The 18822-nt window shown below is 35.5% G+C and overlaps 2 protein-coding genes and 1 long non-coding RNA gene across 4 annotated transcripts; all 3 read left to right on the forward strand.

Moving 5' to 3' along the window:
- Window positions 1-1634: 1634 nt before the first annotated feature.
- Window positions 1635-4948, forward strand: LOC110704323. 2 transcript variants are annotated; one of them, XR_002507908.1, is made up of 7 exons: window positions 1635-1927; window positions 2477-2800; window positions 2976-3227; window positions 3552-3717; window positions 3926-4186; window positions 4410-4573; window positions 4686-4948. It is a non-coding gene; the product is annotated as an uncharacterized LOC110704323 (long non-coding RNA). The 2 variants fall into 2 exon arrangements; XR_002507907.1 differs by lacking the exon at window positions 3552-3717 and having other exon boundaries at window positions 1639-1927.
- Window positions 4949-5336: 388 nt separating this feature from the next.
- LOC110704324 (protein CHUP1, chloroplastic-like) lies at window positions 5337-9208 on the forward strand. The gene is made up of 2 exons (XM_021882112.1): window positions 5337-6597; window positions 8099-9208. Exons 1-2 carry the CDS (start codon window positions 5806-5808, stop codon window positions 8576-8578), a joined length of 1272 nt encoding a protein of 423 aa, XP_021737804.1. The 5' UTR covers window positions 5337-5805; the 3' UTR covers window positions 8579-9208.
- A 1483-nt stretch (window positions 9209-10691) lies between these two features.
- Window positions 10692-11567, forward strand: LOC110704291. The gene is made up of 3 exons (XM_021882081.1): window positions 10692-10820; window positions 10956-11126; window positions 11223-11567. The coding sequence occupies exons 1-3, from the start codon at window positions 10692-10694 to the stop codon at window positions 11565-11567; spliced, it is 645 nt and encodes a 214-aa protein (XP_021737773.1).
- Window positions 11568-18822: the final 7255 nt, after the last annotated feature.

The following is an 18822-nucleotide window of genomic DNA, read 5'->3' on the forward strand; positions in this document are numbered from 1 at the left end:
GTCACTTCATGTATCGGGTCAAGTTCAAGTCAACTCCACTTCGGGTCGGGTATGGGTCAGGTCAGGTAAGTTTAGGGTTCGGGTCCATTTCGGGTCAATTTTTAGGTCCCAAGGCGAGTCATTCGGGTTAGATCAATTAAAACAACCCTTACTATGCTCAGCTTGCTTAACACCCGTTCATAAACCCAACACCGGAGCCCTAAACTACCCATAGCGTGCGACAACTAACTTACGACCAGTGGGGATCTTGAAACTTTCTCTATCGGGGGCCAAATTTTTGTAATATAAATGTAACTATGTAAATCCATAAGAGTTAAAAAAATAACAAAATTACACTAATTGACTCAAAATATGACTCAACTTAAACTATTGACACAAAATTGTCGTATTTTTAAATTGATTTGAGAATGGACACTAAATACACCCCGTGATATGAATTTAATAAAAAAAATGAAATTAATATCGTCATTAGAAATTTCAATGAGTATAAATAATGTTTTTAATTACCTACTAAATTAATGTCAATTTGTTTATGATAAAATTTCATGTTAACGGTTATAGTTCGATCTTAGTTCATATTAATGAGTGTTATTAACAAATGTCATATCAAAAATGAAAAACACAAATTTAAATATACATATTCAAATTGATTTATAAAAAAATATATATAAGAAATATTATTTCCTCATTAGAGCATTACATTTTTGTCATATATCCTCTTATCTCCTCTTTAATGGGCTTAGTTCAAGTTTAACAAATATTTTACAATATTATAGACTTATAGTTCAACTAATTTTTTTCACAAATGTTTTGGGGGGCCAAGCCCCTGTGAGCCTAACAAAAGGTCCGCCACAGCTTACGACATAGAATTAATTCGTTAAGCCGTCATGCATAGTGGGTCACGCTGGTAGCTAGCGTGGCATGATACTTCCCAGTGCACCACGCTGGTGGTTGGCGGCCGGTGACATAGCACTAACCTAATTTTGTGTTCCCTCTTTTTTATAAACCCCTTTCGACCCCAGGTTTTCAACATAGATTAATATCATTTCTAATACTTATCACTGATATTATAAGCCTATTATGCCCTTCACAAAAATCATTTTCATGTTATTTAAAGCATCATCTGAGTCAAACTCAAGCCATTGACGATCAATTTAATTAATCTATCCCGAGCTATATTCCATTAGTTCCTGGATGCTTAAAGATCCATCGATGGCACGAAATTATACAAACAATGATTAAAAGGTACAATTGTGAGGGTAGTGTCAAGATCTATTGCAACTTAACTATTAATGAATTATGTAAGAAAATATTTATATTTGGGTCATATGACTTTTGGACTTGTATGCTACCTACTAACTTTTTAGTAAAAGTGGGCCAATTATATAGATATAGGTCAAAATATTGGTCCGACGTGATAATAATTAAAATGAGATCAGGTCGGATCAACTTTTCCATGTTTAAAAATAGCTCGGCCCTTTAGCTTTAAATCAATACTCGTTTTTGTATTAAATGTCCTGGAATACTCAAATCATAGATCACTAGTAGAAAAACTTAAATCACCACCGCAAAACGTGCACCAATTTTTTAAAAACCGGTGCGATTGAGAGAAAGAGTTTTCGCACCGGTTCTAACCAAACCGGTGCGTAAAATGAGTTAATCGCTCTAGTTCGGTTCGAACCGGTGCGAATGCTTTTGCAAGAAAAAAAAAGGGGGCTTTATTCCTTCATTTCTATTTCTGTCTTCTTTCTTTCTCTTTCCTCCGTCTCTTTCCCTTTCCTTTTCTCTCTCCTTCGATCTCCTTCTCCACCGCCGGCCACCTCCTTTCGTTATTCCGTCGCCGTGCTCTGGTGTTTTTCGTCGTCGTGCTGTGGCCCGGTCTGTTCCGGTGGGTTGTTCGTTTCGACGAAATTCCGGTGCATTTCAGGTAAATTCTCTCCCTCATCTGTAAATTAAATCTAGGTCATTCTCCATTCGAAATTCTTCATTCTAATTCTCCATTCGAATTCTTCATTCTAATTCTCCATTCGGATTCTTCATTCGGGTCTGCTTCTCCTATTGTGGTTCTGGGTTTTATGTGTTTTGATTTGTGTTTAGATCTACTATGGTTTCCCTAAATTCCAATTTCACAATTTCAAGGTAAGCTCTGACCCTAATTTTTTATTCTTAATAAAAATCAGAATTGTGGCCATTGTGTTGTTCGAGTATGGTGGGTTAATTTCGGGTGGTTTTCGAGTGGGTTTGAGGGGCTAATTTTGGGTAGGTTTCGAGTGGATATTGGGGGGGGGGGGGGGGCTAATTTCAGGTGTGTTTCGAGTGGTTGTGGGGGCTGATTTTGGGTGGAAGAGGTGGTTTTGACTGTGTGAGAGGTGGTTAAGTTGTTAATTAACGCATAAACAATAGCATTCTCATTAGCTTGAATTTCAACATGTAATTCATGATCGCGGAAGCGTTAAAGTGTAGAATTTACCTCCAGCCATGGCAGAAACTACGAGGAAGATGAAGATGAACAACCTCGTTGCGGCGCCGAAACCGAATTTTATCTACCTTTTATTCTGGTGCTGAACCCTCACTCTCACTTAGATGGTGTTTGTTATTTGAGAGTTGGATGCAGTGACCATTTCATGAAAAAAAAAACCTAGGTTAGGCATCTGATTCCGTTGAAGGTGTTGCTTCAAATTGTGACTTAAATCATCTCAACAAGTTGCCTGGTTCCTTGCTTTCATTTGAGACATTGGACACTTCTGGTATATTGGCGCCTCAGCTACATATTGGAATGTGCTTTTCATGCCTTCCTTGGGTAAGACCTTTGAGCTTCAAACTCATTTGATACTAATCTGTCATTTTGGTTCTTCTGTGTAAATTTCAGTCTTTTCATTGAGTGAATTCAACGTATCATTTATTTTTGTAAAGTATTCCCCTTGTATAATCTATCTTCTGATAATTATTGTCTTTTTCTTTGAATTATCAATCAGACTATTTCAGAGCATCACTTATATAAGCTGCAGTATCTGCATTTGGGCGCTCCTAGGATATGGTACAGCATACCCGGATGTGACTCACATAAGTTTGAGGTTATTGCAAAAAGACACTTCCCAGCTTCTGGAAAAGAGCATCTTGAGCGAATTCATAGATCAGCAAGTTCTTTAGTTTTGCCTCTACGCCTATAGCAAACATGAGACAGTATTCTTCAAAATCTTAGGAAAAATTTCAAATTTCAAGCTAAGGTATTCTGGCAGATCACATAAATTTTTTTTATGTATGTATAGTTCCATTGATTTAACAGATTGTCACGCGTCTAAATTTTGGAGGAAAGGTCTAAATAGCAGCATGTTTAGGGTGGAGGATTTGTTTGCGGTTGTGACTGTATGCCAGTAACTTCAGTTGCTGGCCAGGATGGATTTTGATGATATTCGTGTTGGTGTTCGTTGATGTTGTGTGTTGGTTATTGCTTACTATGTGTAGCTGTTATTGTTGATTCCTTTGCCCACCCTATTTTTTGTGTATAATCTGTTCAATCTTCTGATTAATTTGCATGTCCTGCTATTTAGTTTTCTCAAGTAAAATTATTATCAATAAAACAAGGGGGCAGTTGCAGGAGGGAGGGGGACAGCAGGGGGCCGGGGCAGGTGGAGCAGGGAGGGGGCAGCTGCAGGGAAGGGGGCAGTTGCAGGTTGGTTTATGATCACCTAAGGGATGCTTATCTGTCTGTCTTAGGTTTGGACTCTTTTTCTTCTATAAATTAAAGATTCATAATTCGTTTAGCAAAATAATCCCAATCTTTGTAAAATAAGCCATTATTGAAAGCAAGGTGTGTACAAAGAGAGGCGATTCCATGCTTTGAAATAATCCCATTAAACACTGTTTTTGATTTAAGTAGCTGTATTTCAGTGCTTAACAAGTTGCAATGTTAATTTTGATGTAGATGTAAAAGAGAGGCGATTCCATGCTTTGAAATATACATGGGGAGTCACTAAATTTCTTCCAATTTCTACATTCAATGACTCGGATTATGGATTTTTGGTTGATGATTGTTGTGTATTTGGTGCCGAGGTTTTTGTTATAAACAACCAAGTCAAGATATCTACTCTGTCAGTTGTGGAAGAAAAACATGACAGAAGCTTTACCCCTCAACTCTGAATGATGAATTGCATTCTCTTGTATTTTGCTATAATGGATGGTCATGGTATGTACTTATTTGTTTCTTCATTTTAAACAACCCTGCGCTTAGCTTAAAAATGCAATGCACAAGTACATATGGTTGTTTTCGATCATTCCAAGACATACAGATGTGCTAGCTAGTTCTGATGAAGTCTTACATTAAATAAGAAGTGGAAAATTTCACTCTAGTGTGACTAAAATTGCTTACTTTCTCTGACTAAAATTTCACTAAAATTGCTTACTTTCAGGAAATTGGAATTATGTCCAAGAGTAAAGGCTGATGATGGTAAATACCTCTCATTATATCTGCATCTAGACAATAGTTCTGGGCTAACTGATGGTAGCAAACTGTATGTTTAATATTTTCTTTACTTAAAGAATCAACGCGAAGGAGAAGATCACTACAAACTCGGTAAGATCACTTTTACTGGCTGCTCTACCTGAGAAGACATAACATCTATTGTCTGTTAAAATTTTAGGTATTGTACTCTGAAAAACTTATTATAGTTTCCTTATTTTTGCAGGTTATAACTATTTTTCTGTAAGTGAGGACACTTGGGGCTACACAGACTTTATTTCTCTCAGTGATCTACATGATTCTTCGAATAGCTACATCGTAGATGACACCATTATCGTTGAAGTTTCTATTGAGAAGATATTTAGAATATGCAGAATTTGTTGTCTTGTTATGCCTGAGTTTCATTGTATATGCAGAATTTGTTAGGTTTTTTATTCTATTTTTTTGGACGAAAATTGTAATATTACAGCCTTTTTTTAATGAAAATATGTAATTTTATATATATGTTAGTGTTTCTATATCAATTTAAATGAAAAAAAATGCAAAAAAAAAAACCGGTGCTAAAAGTTTTTATTTTTATTTTTTTGGGCCATTTTCACGCCGGTTCACAGCAAAAACCGGTGCGAAATCTTTTGGTTTTTGGCATCCCTCATATAAGGACCGGTTCAAAACCGGTGCTAAATGGGGGTTTTGAACCGGTGCCCATTTGGGTCATATGACTTTTGGACTTGTATGCTACCTACTAACTTTTTAGTAAAAGTGGGCCAATTATATAGATATAGGTTGAAATATTGGTCCGATGTGATAATAATTAAAATGAGGTAAGGTCGGATCAACTTTGCCATGTTTAAAAATTGCTCGGCTCTTTAGCTTTAAATCAATACTCGTTTTGTATTGAATGTCCTGGCATACTCAAATCATAGATATATATAGACACATATGTTGATTGCAATATTCAATTCTTAAACAAAAATGCAAATTAATAACTAAATCTTCACATGGACAATAAATGGTGTGAATAGAAAAAAAAAAAGTTTTAACAAAAGGAATCATATTCTCCATCATAATGAAAAGAATCAAATAATGAAACAGTGATAAATTAAAGTAAGAAAGAACATTTTAAAGGAGTAATCAAAAAGCTAATTTTCCATGAAAATTCCTTGTAAAGAAACGAAAATCCCAAGAAATACACCAAGTAAAGGCAAAGAATAGTATACGTCACATTTTAAATAATCCTATGTATATATATATACACACATTATCATCAAACAAATTAAACCTATGTTTCATTCCAACAGTATTGAACAAAATATTCTCTGAATTAACTTTCAATCAAGTTTCCTAAAATGTCTAGCTCTGATTCAAGAGCAAAGATGATAAGCCCTTTGATAGTAAAAGCTGGAATCCCAGCTGCTCTTTCTGTTGCAGCTTATGTTTGTGCAAGGATAATGTCGAAACAATCGACTAATTCGATGCCATCTCCATCGGATTATTTGGAAGAAACTTATCGTTCCAATAGCCTTAATCCAACTTATGATGATCAATACAATGAAGATAATTCAAGTTTGCAAGCTCTAGGGAATATTAGTAGTAACTTAGAGGACAAGTTACTAGAGCTCGGAATTCATATCGAAAATCTTCAAAAGAGGGAAAGGGATTTGATGAGGCAATTTGTTCGATATCGAGGTGTGAAGGAGAAAGAGCTAATGTTAATGGAGATGAAGTCTAAGATGATGTTGGAAAAAGCTCAAGCCGAGTTCTTGCTAAAAGAGATGTCATTTGTACAAGAAGAGAGCCAAAGAATTGGAAGTTTTATCTTAGAGTACATTAAAATTGTGCAACAACTTGAAGAATCTAAGAAGGAAAATGGGTTGCTTGAGAGGAAAGCAAGGAAGTTGTGCAAAAGAGCAAGACAGAGATTGAAGATTATAAGGGAATTGAAGTTGAGGATTCAAGCAAGGGAAGAAGAGGTGTTAAACAATCAAGAAGAGATTCAAAAAAAAGATGATCTTATTCAAGAATTGGAAGATGAAATTAATCAAATGAAAGAGGTTATTGATCATTTACAAAGAGAGAAAATTGAGGTCTCCAATAATAAGCTTGAAATTGATGAAAATTTATGTTCATCAAATCCAAAGGTATGTTCTTTCTTCCATTTAATTAAAAAGAAGGGCTATATACTACATATAAAATTTTGAAAGAAATAATGTATAATTTTAGGAAAAAAAAAAAATAGATTTGGGATTACATCATAATTGGTTAACAACGCATAAACATGTTGTTTTAATGATATTAATAATGTCTAAATTATTGAAATTGTGATAATTTTATCTTAGCTATGCCAAATTATAATTGTGATTCATGAGATATATTTTGATTTTTTCTTAGTTTATCCTAGCATACAAATGAATACAACTACGCTTGTAAGCTTTAATTAAATTGGGATATGAATTATGGGGTACAAAGTATAATATGAATTGTAAGCTTCATCTCCATTTAGCTTCTCTTAGAGCATCAACATTCATGGGGCTCCCCATAATTTCTATGCTATAATGATCGATCAATTTAACTAAACATTTTTTATGCTATAAAGTCAATAATGATTTAGATCATGAATCCATTTTGGTTTAGCATGCATATTAAAATCAATAATATAGTACATAATTTAAAACATCAGAATATAATCTAGCTTTGAGAACATAATCCAACTTTAAGAATTACAAATTAATAATATACTCCTTATATATGTAATCAATGTAAAGTGCAGACAGAAAAACAATGTTCTAAAACATTTGAATCTTTGTTCTTTTCATGCTTTTGCGAGTCATTATAAAGGAAATAAGCATTTAGCATCCTGAATCGTCACACTTTAATGTAAAGTTTAACCTTACACCTCCTTTGGTTGATTTAAAAATTCAAAAGCTGCATATAGAAATAAGAAACTTAGTGCTAAAGAAAGTAATGCCATATCCGTAAAGTCTAGGTTAGTCAATAATGGAGTAGTAGACGTTGAACATTATAAATATATATGTACAGATTAAATTGTTAATGTGACTATTTATTTTGACTAAAGCTCAAAAGGTGTATGAAAATATAAAAAAAGTAAAATAAAATAAAAAATAAAAAAAATATTGAATTGTTGTTCATTAATTATTAGGCAGCATTTTGTTAGAGGAATTTTTATGTAGTATGAACTATATTATCACAATTGGGAGTACTTAACTATAATATGCAATAATGTAAAATTTTATGAATAGAACTTATCAACAAGTTTTCATTCTGCAGTTGATATTAAGAATTTTGTACGTAACAAAGAGTTATAGATAACCTATGTTCATGTTTGAAAATATTATCATAAATATTAAATAGAACTTATTTAGAGATTTTATTACACTGTAGTGACACAAAATAGAGGACGTTGATTACCGAACTCTCCAAAGTGAGCGGAAACACGTGAATCTATCAAACCTTAGGCAAATTTATACATATTGCTATATATTTCTTGGAACTATAATTTCCAACAACGAGTAATTGAAATGATCATTGCATATCATCTTGTTTAAATTTAAAGACGTATAAATGATAATTTTCCTACAAGTCACTTGATTTTATATTCTTGGCCTTACTTTGAACTTGTAGAATGTTGAAATAGAAGGTGTAACAAAGGAGGAGCATGAAAAGGTCCTACAAGAGCTAGAACAACTCCAAAAAGACCGAGAAGCCGAGGCAAGTGAATTAACATACCTAAAATGGAGCAATGCATGCTTAAGGCATGAATTATTAAGGTGCCATGAGCTAAACAAAGGAGAAAATGGGAACCAAGCCGAGGAAATCGAGTCATTGGAAGATCACCGTGGTGAAATTGATGAGAATTATGGTTGCAATAACAAAGCACTTTCGGTTCATAATGATCATGAGCTTTGTTTGAGTACTAATAATGGTCATCCATCTAGGAGGCGTCGGTTTATTCTTAAGGTAAAGAAATGGGTTGAAAGAGGAAAAATGGATGAAAAAGAAAAGGATGAAGTTAAGTGTTTTGTTAATAAGCTTTGTACTTCTCATGAGGAGGATCAAGATAACCTATTTGTTCATGAAAGGATGTCTTACTCAAGTGCTTAGTTTTAAACATTTCTTCATTTGATTTATGTATTGTTAATCAACTGTCAATTCTATGAATGATGTGATCTTATCATACTTTACAACATCAAAAGTGTGGTTTCATGTAAATTCGATAATTTCAAATTAATTTGCCCCTCCCCTGTTGTTGTTGTTGTTTTTTTTTTTATTTTTTTATTTTCGTATTAATTATTTTATGTTTAATTAGTGAGTGAAATTTCCCATTTTCTTATGATTCATTATACAAGTATAAAATTTGGTCACATCATGTAGCCATATACGAAACATGTTGGTATTTCCCATTTTCTTATGATTCATTATACAAGTATAAAAATTACGTAAGTTACGAGTACTAATAAAGTAATAATTACGTATTTTTATTTTTTTTGCAATATCTTACAAAAAATTATTTATAGAATAAGCAGAACTTATTTGCATATTATCTAGCAATATAAATTTTCGATGAATATTAATTTTTTTTTACGATTCATTTATTTGATGGATATGTGTACTCAAAAGATAATAAAATTTAGGAAAATTTGTCAGAAAGGTCATTTTAAGTAGGCATTTTGGTTGCAAAGGTCCTTTTATAAAAAATGTGGCACAGAAAGTCTTTTTATTGCACTTAGATTGTGGCGAGGGTCTTTTGACCGGATTTCGGCCATTGAATTTTTTTTTCCGACCAAAAAAAGTCACGTGCACCACTTAAAATCCCCCCCCCCCTTTACCCTCTAACCTTGTTCGATTTGTCTTCAACTGCCTTCAATTTTAATGTGAGGCACTAAAATTGGAGTTTGATGATTGTTTTTTTTCACAAAAAGGATTCGCATTAAGGTTAGTGATGAAACTAGGATTTAATAAAGGGAAAGGGGGGGGGGGGGAAGGAATTTTAAGCGGCCACGTGCAAGACACGTGGCTTTTTTTGGTCGGAAAAAAAAGTCAATGGCCGGAATCCGGTCAAATGACCCTCGCCACAACCTAAGTGCAATAAAAGGACCTTTTGTGCCACCTTTTTTTATTAAAGGACCTTTAATTTACAACAAAAAGACTTACTTAAAAGGACCTTTCTAACAAATTTTCCCAAAATTTATACTACGTGAAAGATGTAAATTATAGTAAAAGAAGTATCAATTCTTAATATTTGTAGTAAAGAGGACATAGATGATAACATATATATATATATATATATATATATATATATATATATATATATATTTTTTTTTTTTTTGAGGAAAGATAATAAAATTCATAACAAAGCACCTTCAATGGTTTAATTGTAAGGACTTGCTTGTGAAATATACGAAGTACAAAATATCTAGCTACATGCTTACCATTGGATCGGAGAACAAAATATTGAGCAACTTGCAAGCTATTATAGCCCAAACAAGCTACATGTTTCCTTACCTTATAAAAAGTACAAGATTACTCTTATTAATAGTGTGGTGTCAATTATACCCTTCCAAATGTGTATTTACATGTTTACCCTCATTAATATGCATGTACATGTTTACCTTCATTAATGATAACTGACTTTTTTTCAAAAAATTATTAGAATACTGTGCGCACATTTATACCCCTAAAATATATTTTTTTTCTTACATATTTTTCCTCATTAATTTAGTCAACAACTGAAAAAGCTCCATGAACATGGCTAGTTATGGCGCGCACGTTAGCTACCTTATTAATTGAAAATGAGACAAATAAACTCCACTCATATTATAACATGTGAACAAATGTACAATCATTTAATTTTTTTTGTATATTTTATTTTTTGCAAACTATAAATTGTAGTAGGTTATTATTGAAAACTTTGTTTTTTTTTTTTTAAATGGTAAGGAGAACTCTGACCACACCTCAACCCTCACGGTTTTTTCGGTCCAATATTTGCAGGCCAAGCACTTGAAAGTAGAGAGGGGATTAAGAAAATCTCTACTCCCAAGTACCCTTACTTTTTTGGATTCGAACCCCCAAACCTCTCAAATATGAGGTGAGAACGAACCTTTCCAAGCGAGCCAACACTTTGTTGGTCATTGGAACACTTATTTGCAAAAAACTACTGTAACTTAAAAATTAACGTGGCAAAGCAAACTACAAAGTATTGATTGTAGCTTAGAGAATGGAGAGCGAGAGAGAAAAAAGTCTGTCGAGTGAGGAAAACGACCTACTTCAGCAGTCGAATAGAAAATTTAAAAGAAACTTTCACGAAAAATTGAATGAAGACAATTCCATTCAAGGAAATGGTGAGGTAATGTAGATAAAAGAGGAGTCGTTCGTGGCTGAAACACAGGGTTATGGAGTAGAGGGAAATCAATCTGTCTCGTATATACAGGCGGTTAGAGGATATGATAGAAGTGTGAATCCTCTATTTGAAGGGGTATAGAATGAAGTGGATCTAGTAACAGATGATGATACTCCTATTGAAGAAGATTCTGATGAAGAGGGTTGCCCTACCATCTACTTGACCAAAGAAGAAAAGCGCAGGCTTAGAAGGCCCTGGAAAGATGCTCTCATTATCAAGCTTTTTGATAAGAGGCTAAGCTATGAGGTGTTGGTGAGAAGATTGAAGGCCAAATGGAGTTTGTAGGGTGATATTGCCCTCACGAATGTAGCACATGCTTATTACATTGTGCGTTTTAACAATCGAGAGGACTATGAGTATGTCCTAACAAAGGGCCCTTGGATGATTGGTGATAGTTATTTAACTATCCGGAAATGGAAACCAAATGTTATATTTGATGAGGAGCCTATCAAGAAGCTTACGGCTTGGGTTCGTATCCCACAACTCTCAGTTGAATACTTCGACAAACAATTCTTATTCAAAATTGGCTCAAAGATAGGTAAAGTTATTAAAATAGACAGGAATACAGAGTCAAAATATTGTGGGCAATATGTGCGATTTTGCATTGAAGTTAATCTCACCAAGCCACTGTTGTCCAAGTTTAGATTGAATTGGAGAGGGTATGGCGTATCCAGTACGAAGGGCTCAAAATGATATGCTTCAAATGCAGTCGGTTGGGGCATAAAGATGATGCTTGTCCAGCCTTTATGAATGAAGGTGTACATGATGGTCCTGCAAATTTTAAGAATCAGGGTGTCTTCGATAAAAGTCAAGTCTAGGGCACCAGGTCTAAAGTAAAGGAAAAATTTGGTGCATGGATGCTAGTCCAAAGACCTACTAGGAAATACACTCCTAAGACTAAACAAGAACAGTCAAAAAAGCACACCAAGATTGCTATGGAGATCCAAGATGGACAAAAGCAAGGGTCCAAAGTGACTCAAACTATGCGCAGACCTACTAATCAGCCAAGTGCAAAGAGATTGGACAAAGGTGGTTCAAGGTTTGCTATCCTTGAGCACGAAGAAGTTATGGTAACAGGAGATGAAGAACTTAACAAAAATGTGATAGCTGTTAATATGGAGAAAGCATCAAGTCAAGGATCCATACCAAATGGTATAGTCGTAAATCTTGGAGAAGATGGCTCAAATGGAAAAAATATCACAAGATAAGATAAGGAAGTTGTTATGATTGAGGAAAAATTTCAGGAAGAGATGAATTCTACTGTGAATTTAGGGAATGAAAGTGCGCATGCTACTAAATTAGATGGGGGGAATAATATTAATTTGGACAAAAATATTCATGAAGGAGGAAATCGCTCTGATTTCGGAAAGGATCAAATTCTGTGGATGAATAGCAGTTTTGTTGACAAACCCAAGAAATAGTATGAAGAATATTACCTTACCTAAAAACTCTAATTAAAATTTAGGAAAGGAATCTCGTGCACCCTTGAGCAATCGAAATTTCAAAAAAAATCAGATTCATCACTCTCACCTTATGCTAGATTGGTGAATAGTGGTGGAAAAGAGAATTTAATTGAGATAGCTTCATCTACTCCATCAGCTCTACATGAGAAGAATTCTGATAATGAATCCGTGGCAAACTGGAAATGAAAATCCCCCGAGCTACGAATCATTTGTGGATTATCAAATGAAGGGACCAACTGTGGTGATGGTACACCCCCTGGCTAATATACAAAGGATGGATGAGATCTTGAAAGCTGAAGAATTGCTTTGGTTTCAAAAATCACGACTTGATGCGATTTGTGATGGTGACCGTAACAGTCGGTATTTTCACTTATATACAATTATGAGACGTAGAAATCGTACTTTAACTTTGAAGAACGATCATGGGGAGTGGATTTCAGAGCCTAATGAAGTTTAACATCTGATTATGCAATATTGGTCTGGTTTGTTTCAAGAAGAACATCATCAGAGAGGTAATTCGCACATGCTTCCAGATTACTTCCCCTGTATTTCTGATTCGGATATGGAACTTCTTGCTCGACCGTTCAGTCCATGTGAGGTTAAGGCTGCGCTAAAGAGTATGAAGGCATACAAAGCCCCGGGTCCTGATTGTTTTCAACCATTATTCTACCAAAAATTCAGGAGCTTGGTTTAACCGAATGTTGTTCGTTTGGTTCAGGATGTTCTTGCGGGAAAAGAGTTTCCAGAAGGTCTCAATGATGCTTATTTGGTGTTGATCCCAAAAGTTGAGACTTCCGAGAAGGCCAATCAATTTCGGCCTATAGGTTTATGCAATATAACCTATAAACTTGTGACTAAAGTGCTTGTGAGCCAGTGCTACCATCTTTGATTTCACCTACTCATTTCTCTTTTGTTCCCAAATGGCAGATCACAGATAATGTGATAATCGTGCATGTAGGGAATTTTTCAACTTTCTCCTTACTGTGGTTCATGCTTTTAGGCATGACGGCGTTCAAAGGAAAAGAAGCTAGAGAAAAAAGAGTCGTCAACAAGTTTTAGGAACTTGTAAACCGTTCACGAGTGTGAAGGTTACACCCCATTCACGATCAAGGAGATCGCTAACTCCATAGTGGTCTGAACCATGACTGGATGTTCGGGGATGATGGTACGAATCCAACCTAAAAGAGATTGAACCCGCCCTAATTAAATAGGCCTTTACTCAATTCTTATGATATTCCATGCGCGCTTTTCGATCAACATACATACATCAAATTAATCTAAACCTATATAATTTACATTGGTTGATTATTAACGCATAATAAAATCTAATATTGGTGGTCATTGTACTTGATTTAAAATCATATTAAGCCTAAATTAAATTATTAATTATCTTATTAGGCGTGATTTCAAGTAAAAATTCTCTTTAAACTTGCAAAAAGGGGGTGTGATCAAGCAATAACAATAAATCATAAATAATCAAGCAATATATGATCAATACAACAATCATCATCATAAGAACATCATCAAAACATCATTAGTAGTAAGATCCTATACATGATACTAAACGGATTAATAACAAATCCTAGCATGCCACTAATAACAAAATTAAAGCATTATCCTAAACATGATACTAGAAATCATAACAACATCCTAAACATGATACTAGGAATTAAAATAACATTGTAAACATGATTTCATTATACTCCAAAATCAAAAGAATAATAATAAGGGTGATTGAATTACTCACTTTGATGCCTCAACCTTCTTGCTATTAAAACAATACACACGTTAGTAAACTTCAAGAAAGTTAAATCAATAAAGTAAATAAATCAAATATGAATTGAAATAGAGATTTTGGTACCAAACCCTCATAACTATCAACCTTTCACGTCGAGGTCAAAGGCAACGTTGATGATGGCTTAGAGTATTCGAATCTTGTGAATGAGATATTGTGACTGATTTGGGAGAGTATCAAGGATGTGTTTAGGCTAAGGCTAAGAACATGGATGTTTAAGAAAGATGACGATTATTGATGGTAATTGTTAATGGTTCTAGTTGATTTCAATATGGGGAAAGCAACCTCTATTTATAAGGAAAAGGAGAGTCTGACATTCAGAAAAAGACCAGAATTTGGAACAGAATAAAACTACTCTTGACGCGGGGCGACAGAATTGTCGCGGTGCACCAGTGTCCATCGCGATGCGATGAGGTTGATGTGTCGCGTTGGTTTTGTCATTCTACGATGATTTCTAAAAATAATAAAGTCTTATGGAGTTTGATTTCCAATAGAATTATATTTGTGAAATATATTCAGACGTCTTTTAATTTGAACGGGATAAGGACTATCATATGAGAAGTTTTATTCGGCTTCGAACTCTTTTGATCTTTATCTTTTCGGAAAGGATAAATTAGAACCTTCTAGAGACTTCTAGAAGTTCCTAAAGAATCCTAATTGGTTTAGGATTGGGAATAAGATATTAGTACCCTCATACGATCATTGGGTCGTAGGTAATGTGGACCTAGGCTCGGTTTGAGTTTGATTTAGTATTTTAGCCATAACTTATTCATTTTAAGTCGGATTTGGGCTCATAATATATCTTTGGAAAACTCTTTTCGAACCCCATCCAACTAAGAAATAATTGGACCGATATTACGGGCCAAAACAATCAGGTTTGGACGTTTTTATGACTTGGACACAAAATGAATGATTTTAGGTTTAAAGACACGAAATGAATGATTTTGGATTAAAACTTTTAGGAAAGGTTAGAATATGGTCAAGGCTTAAGGAAACTTCACGAGACTCTTCAACTCTTTACGGAACTCGTTAATCAAAGACGTGAAAGGTACTCATCATTGGGTTTGGTTTTTGGGGAGACACAATCAGGTGTCTATAGTGCAAGAAATGCTTCCTACAATGTGAGGAAAGAAGGGAAGACAAGGTTATATGGCTATCAAAATAGACTTCGTAAAAGCCTACGATAGGATAAGATGGAGTTTCATTCGTGAATCTTTAATGGAACTTCGCCTCCTGCAATATATAGTTGATATTACTATGCATTGCATCACTTCGGTAAACTTGTAGATTTTGTGGAACGGAGAACCTATGGAGATCTTTAAGCTTTCGAGAGGTATTCGTCAAGGAGACCCTTTATCTCCTTACTTATATGTCATTTGTATGGAGAGATTAGCTCACTTGATCGATCGTGAAGTAAATTGGGTGGGTGGAAACCTGTAAGAGCAAGTAGAAATGGTCCATCTATCTCGAATTTAGCCTTTGCATATGATTTGATTCTCTTTAGTGAAGCTTTAGTTGAACAAGCCAATATTATCCAATCATGTTTGAATATATTTTGTGAAGCCTCAGGGAGTCGAGTTAGTATTGGCAAGTCGAAAATTTATTTATCTGCCAATACTATTTTTGATACTAGGGAAGCAGTGTGCGAATGCATAGGAATGGATATGACAGAGGACTTTGGTAAATACTTGGGAGTGCCTACTATCAATGGGAGGACCTCCAAACGTGAGCACCAATATCTCGTGGATAAAGTGAATGCGAAGCTTGCGTGGTGAAAGAACTCTATCAATTGCGGGGAGAGCGACTCTAATTCAATCGAATTTAAGTACAATCCCCTCGTACACGATGTAATCAATCAGGCTACCAAGGTCAACATGTGATGAAATTGACAGAAAAAATTGAAGTTTTCAGTGGGGTGAGCTAGATGGAAAGCGCAAGGTTCATCATGTAGCATGGGAGAAAATCACTAGGCCGAAAAAAGATGAAGGCTTCAGCTTTAATTCTATGGGATAAGCTAATAATAAGGCGTTCCTTGCAAAGCTAGGTTGGCGTCTTTTGGCTGAACCAAATGCATTATGGTTTAGGATTCTCAAAGCTAAAACTGTGATAATCGATGTGATTTGGATATGTTCCAAAACAAGGGTAATGCCTCTAGCACTTGGAAGGGACTCATGAATAGCGTTGAAATTATATTGTGAGAAAAGGGGTGAATGTAGCAGTTGGGAACGGGTCAAAAACGTTCTTTTGATATCATAGATGGGTAACCAATAAGCCTCTGTTGTCTTATACTTCAAGAGAACCACCACTTTCAATCCAAGATTTGACAGTACAGTAAATGTAGGATGATAATTTGGCTTAGAGATTTCATCAGTTTGCTGATTACTTACCAGATTAGGTCTTAGGGGAATTGGCTGCCCATAGTGTGATTGATGATGAAGAAGCAATTGATGAGATTTATTGGAATGGCTCTTCGTTCGGAGGTGTCACGATTAAATCTGCGATTGAGATTATTAGGGAGGAGGAAAAATCTGTAACAAATGGGATTAATGACTAGAAACAAATCTAGAAGTTGAGAGTACCATAAAGAATCATATTTTTCTTTTGGCTGGCAATTCAAGATCATCGAATGACCAATAAAATCGGTTCATTAGAAAACTCTTTGATGACCCGATATGCCTTGTGTGTGGAGAGAATGAAGAATCCGCAGAGCACATTTTGAGAAATTGTGCAGCTGCGCGAGTATGGAGAAAGCTTGGTTTGTCTAATGCTAGACTAACCTCACCCTCGTTTTTTGTAGAGTGACTGCTGCAAAATAGCGATCTAGATAATTTAGAGTGGGGAGATGAGTGGCCGTGTATGTTCGCTGTTGCGTGTTGGTGGCTATGGAGATGGAGAAATGATAGGAGCATCAATCCCAATCCAAACATTCCTATTGATCAAGTGGGCTTTCTTTTTGCTCGGGTGAGGTTAATAAAACAGGCTATGGAGAGAGATAGCAGTGATACAACAGGGGAGCAAAAGGAAAAGAGAGCAGGCTTTTATTAGGTGGGTGAAACCGAACATTGGTTGGGTGAAATTGAACACAGATGGGGCAGCTAAGGGCAATCCTGGCCCAGCTGGTGCAGGGGGTTTGATCCGTGGGTTTACAGGAAAATTATATGAGAATTTTGCAATCAAATGTGGCATATGTACCTGTACGAGAGCTGAACTCATGGGTGTGATGAAAGGCTTGATGGTGGCTTGGGAGGGGGGGGGGGGGGGGGCACCTAAAGGTACTTGTTTCGGTTGACTCAGAAGTTGTTGCTCGTATGTTAGTAAAGGAAGCTCCTACTAACTCTCCTTACTTTCATATTATCTGCAAATGCAAGCCTCTCCTAACTTGTGATGGTTGGAAGGTTGTTGTGTCTCATTGCTATAGGGAAGGGAACCGTGTGGCTGACTGGTTGGCTAACTATGGGGTGAATGCGGAGTGCTCGGGTGTTCTATCTGAAGTGGTCCTAGGGGATCTTAGGGCGGTTTTATTGGAGGACTTGAGCGGGGTGGCTTGGCCAAGGCTAATACCGGAGAGTAGGAGAAAGTGGATGTGAGCTGCTATGGGTTTGAAGATGGCAGCAGGCTAGCTTTATTGTGCTTTTCTTTCGTTTTTTGCTTTTTGTTTTGTTGCTTTAGTTTTTCTGTCTTTGGTTTATTTCGTTTTTGTTCTGTTTAGGGGCTTTGCCCCACTCCTTCACAAAAAAAAAGCATTGATTGTAGCTTACCAGTGAGTTAGTAGCCTTGGTATTGTTAGGCGATGTCCCAGCTTGGGTTATTGGATTTGGTACAGTCTCGTTTAATCGGGTTTGATTTAATTAATTAAATTTTGGATTTAAGCAATGCTAAATCATAAGGCTCATTCAAGTTGAAAAGTCGCCTCAGCTCATTTTCAAATTTGATCGAACTTAGTCAAATTGGGTCAATTTTTAATACCTACTAGTATAAATAGTGTTATTTATAGCTAAAACTATTAATAAAAAGGAAATAAAAATTTAAAGGTAAGGTTCATCATGTTGCTTTACCCATGTATTTCGTATACTTCATCCATAGATCATAAAAAAACTTACAATACACTTCAAAATGTGTATGAATGGTTTTTGTTGACAATTTGGACATGGCCGCCGCTACATGCGTTAGTTTGGCCTTTTCACATGCCTTTGGGTTTGGTCGGTTTGGAGTAGCAATTGGCCAATGGCTAATCACATAATTAACTAGTAGATGCAGGCATGGAATGAGCCACATGAAAATGACCCAACCCAGTCATATAAGGGCCAGCCACAGGTCTAGAGCGACATAGCTCCGTAGCGGGCATGGTGGTGGACCATGTGCTAAATATTTTCTTAGCCTGTTTAGGCATGACCCATTCATGTGGCATGTGGGTTTGTACGGCGTGACCCGTTCTCAAGTCTATGATTAAAGTTTGGTTTAGGCGGATTTTGGGCAAAGCGGTCGAAAATAATTCTAAGAACTGGTATTATTTTATTGAATAAGAGCCATAAGAAAGGTTCCCCACTACCCTAATACCCGTCTAAACTGTATTAGGAATTGATCATTGTGAGTAAGGTTTTCTGACGTTTTTTTCCCTTACTTTATAAATATAACATAAATCTAAACTACGTATTAAAAAATTAGGAATTTCTCAATACTTGGTGAAATA

Source organism: Chenopodium quinoa, unplaced genomic scaffold, assembly GCF_001683475.1.
Source record: "Chenopodium quinoa cultivar QQ74 unplaced genomic scaffold, ASM168347v1, whole genome shotgun sequence".
In the NCBI taxonomy this organism is placed as follows: Eukaryota; Viridiplantae; Streptophyta; class Magnoliopsida; order Caryophyllales; family Amaranthaceae; genus Chenopodium; species Chenopodium quinoa.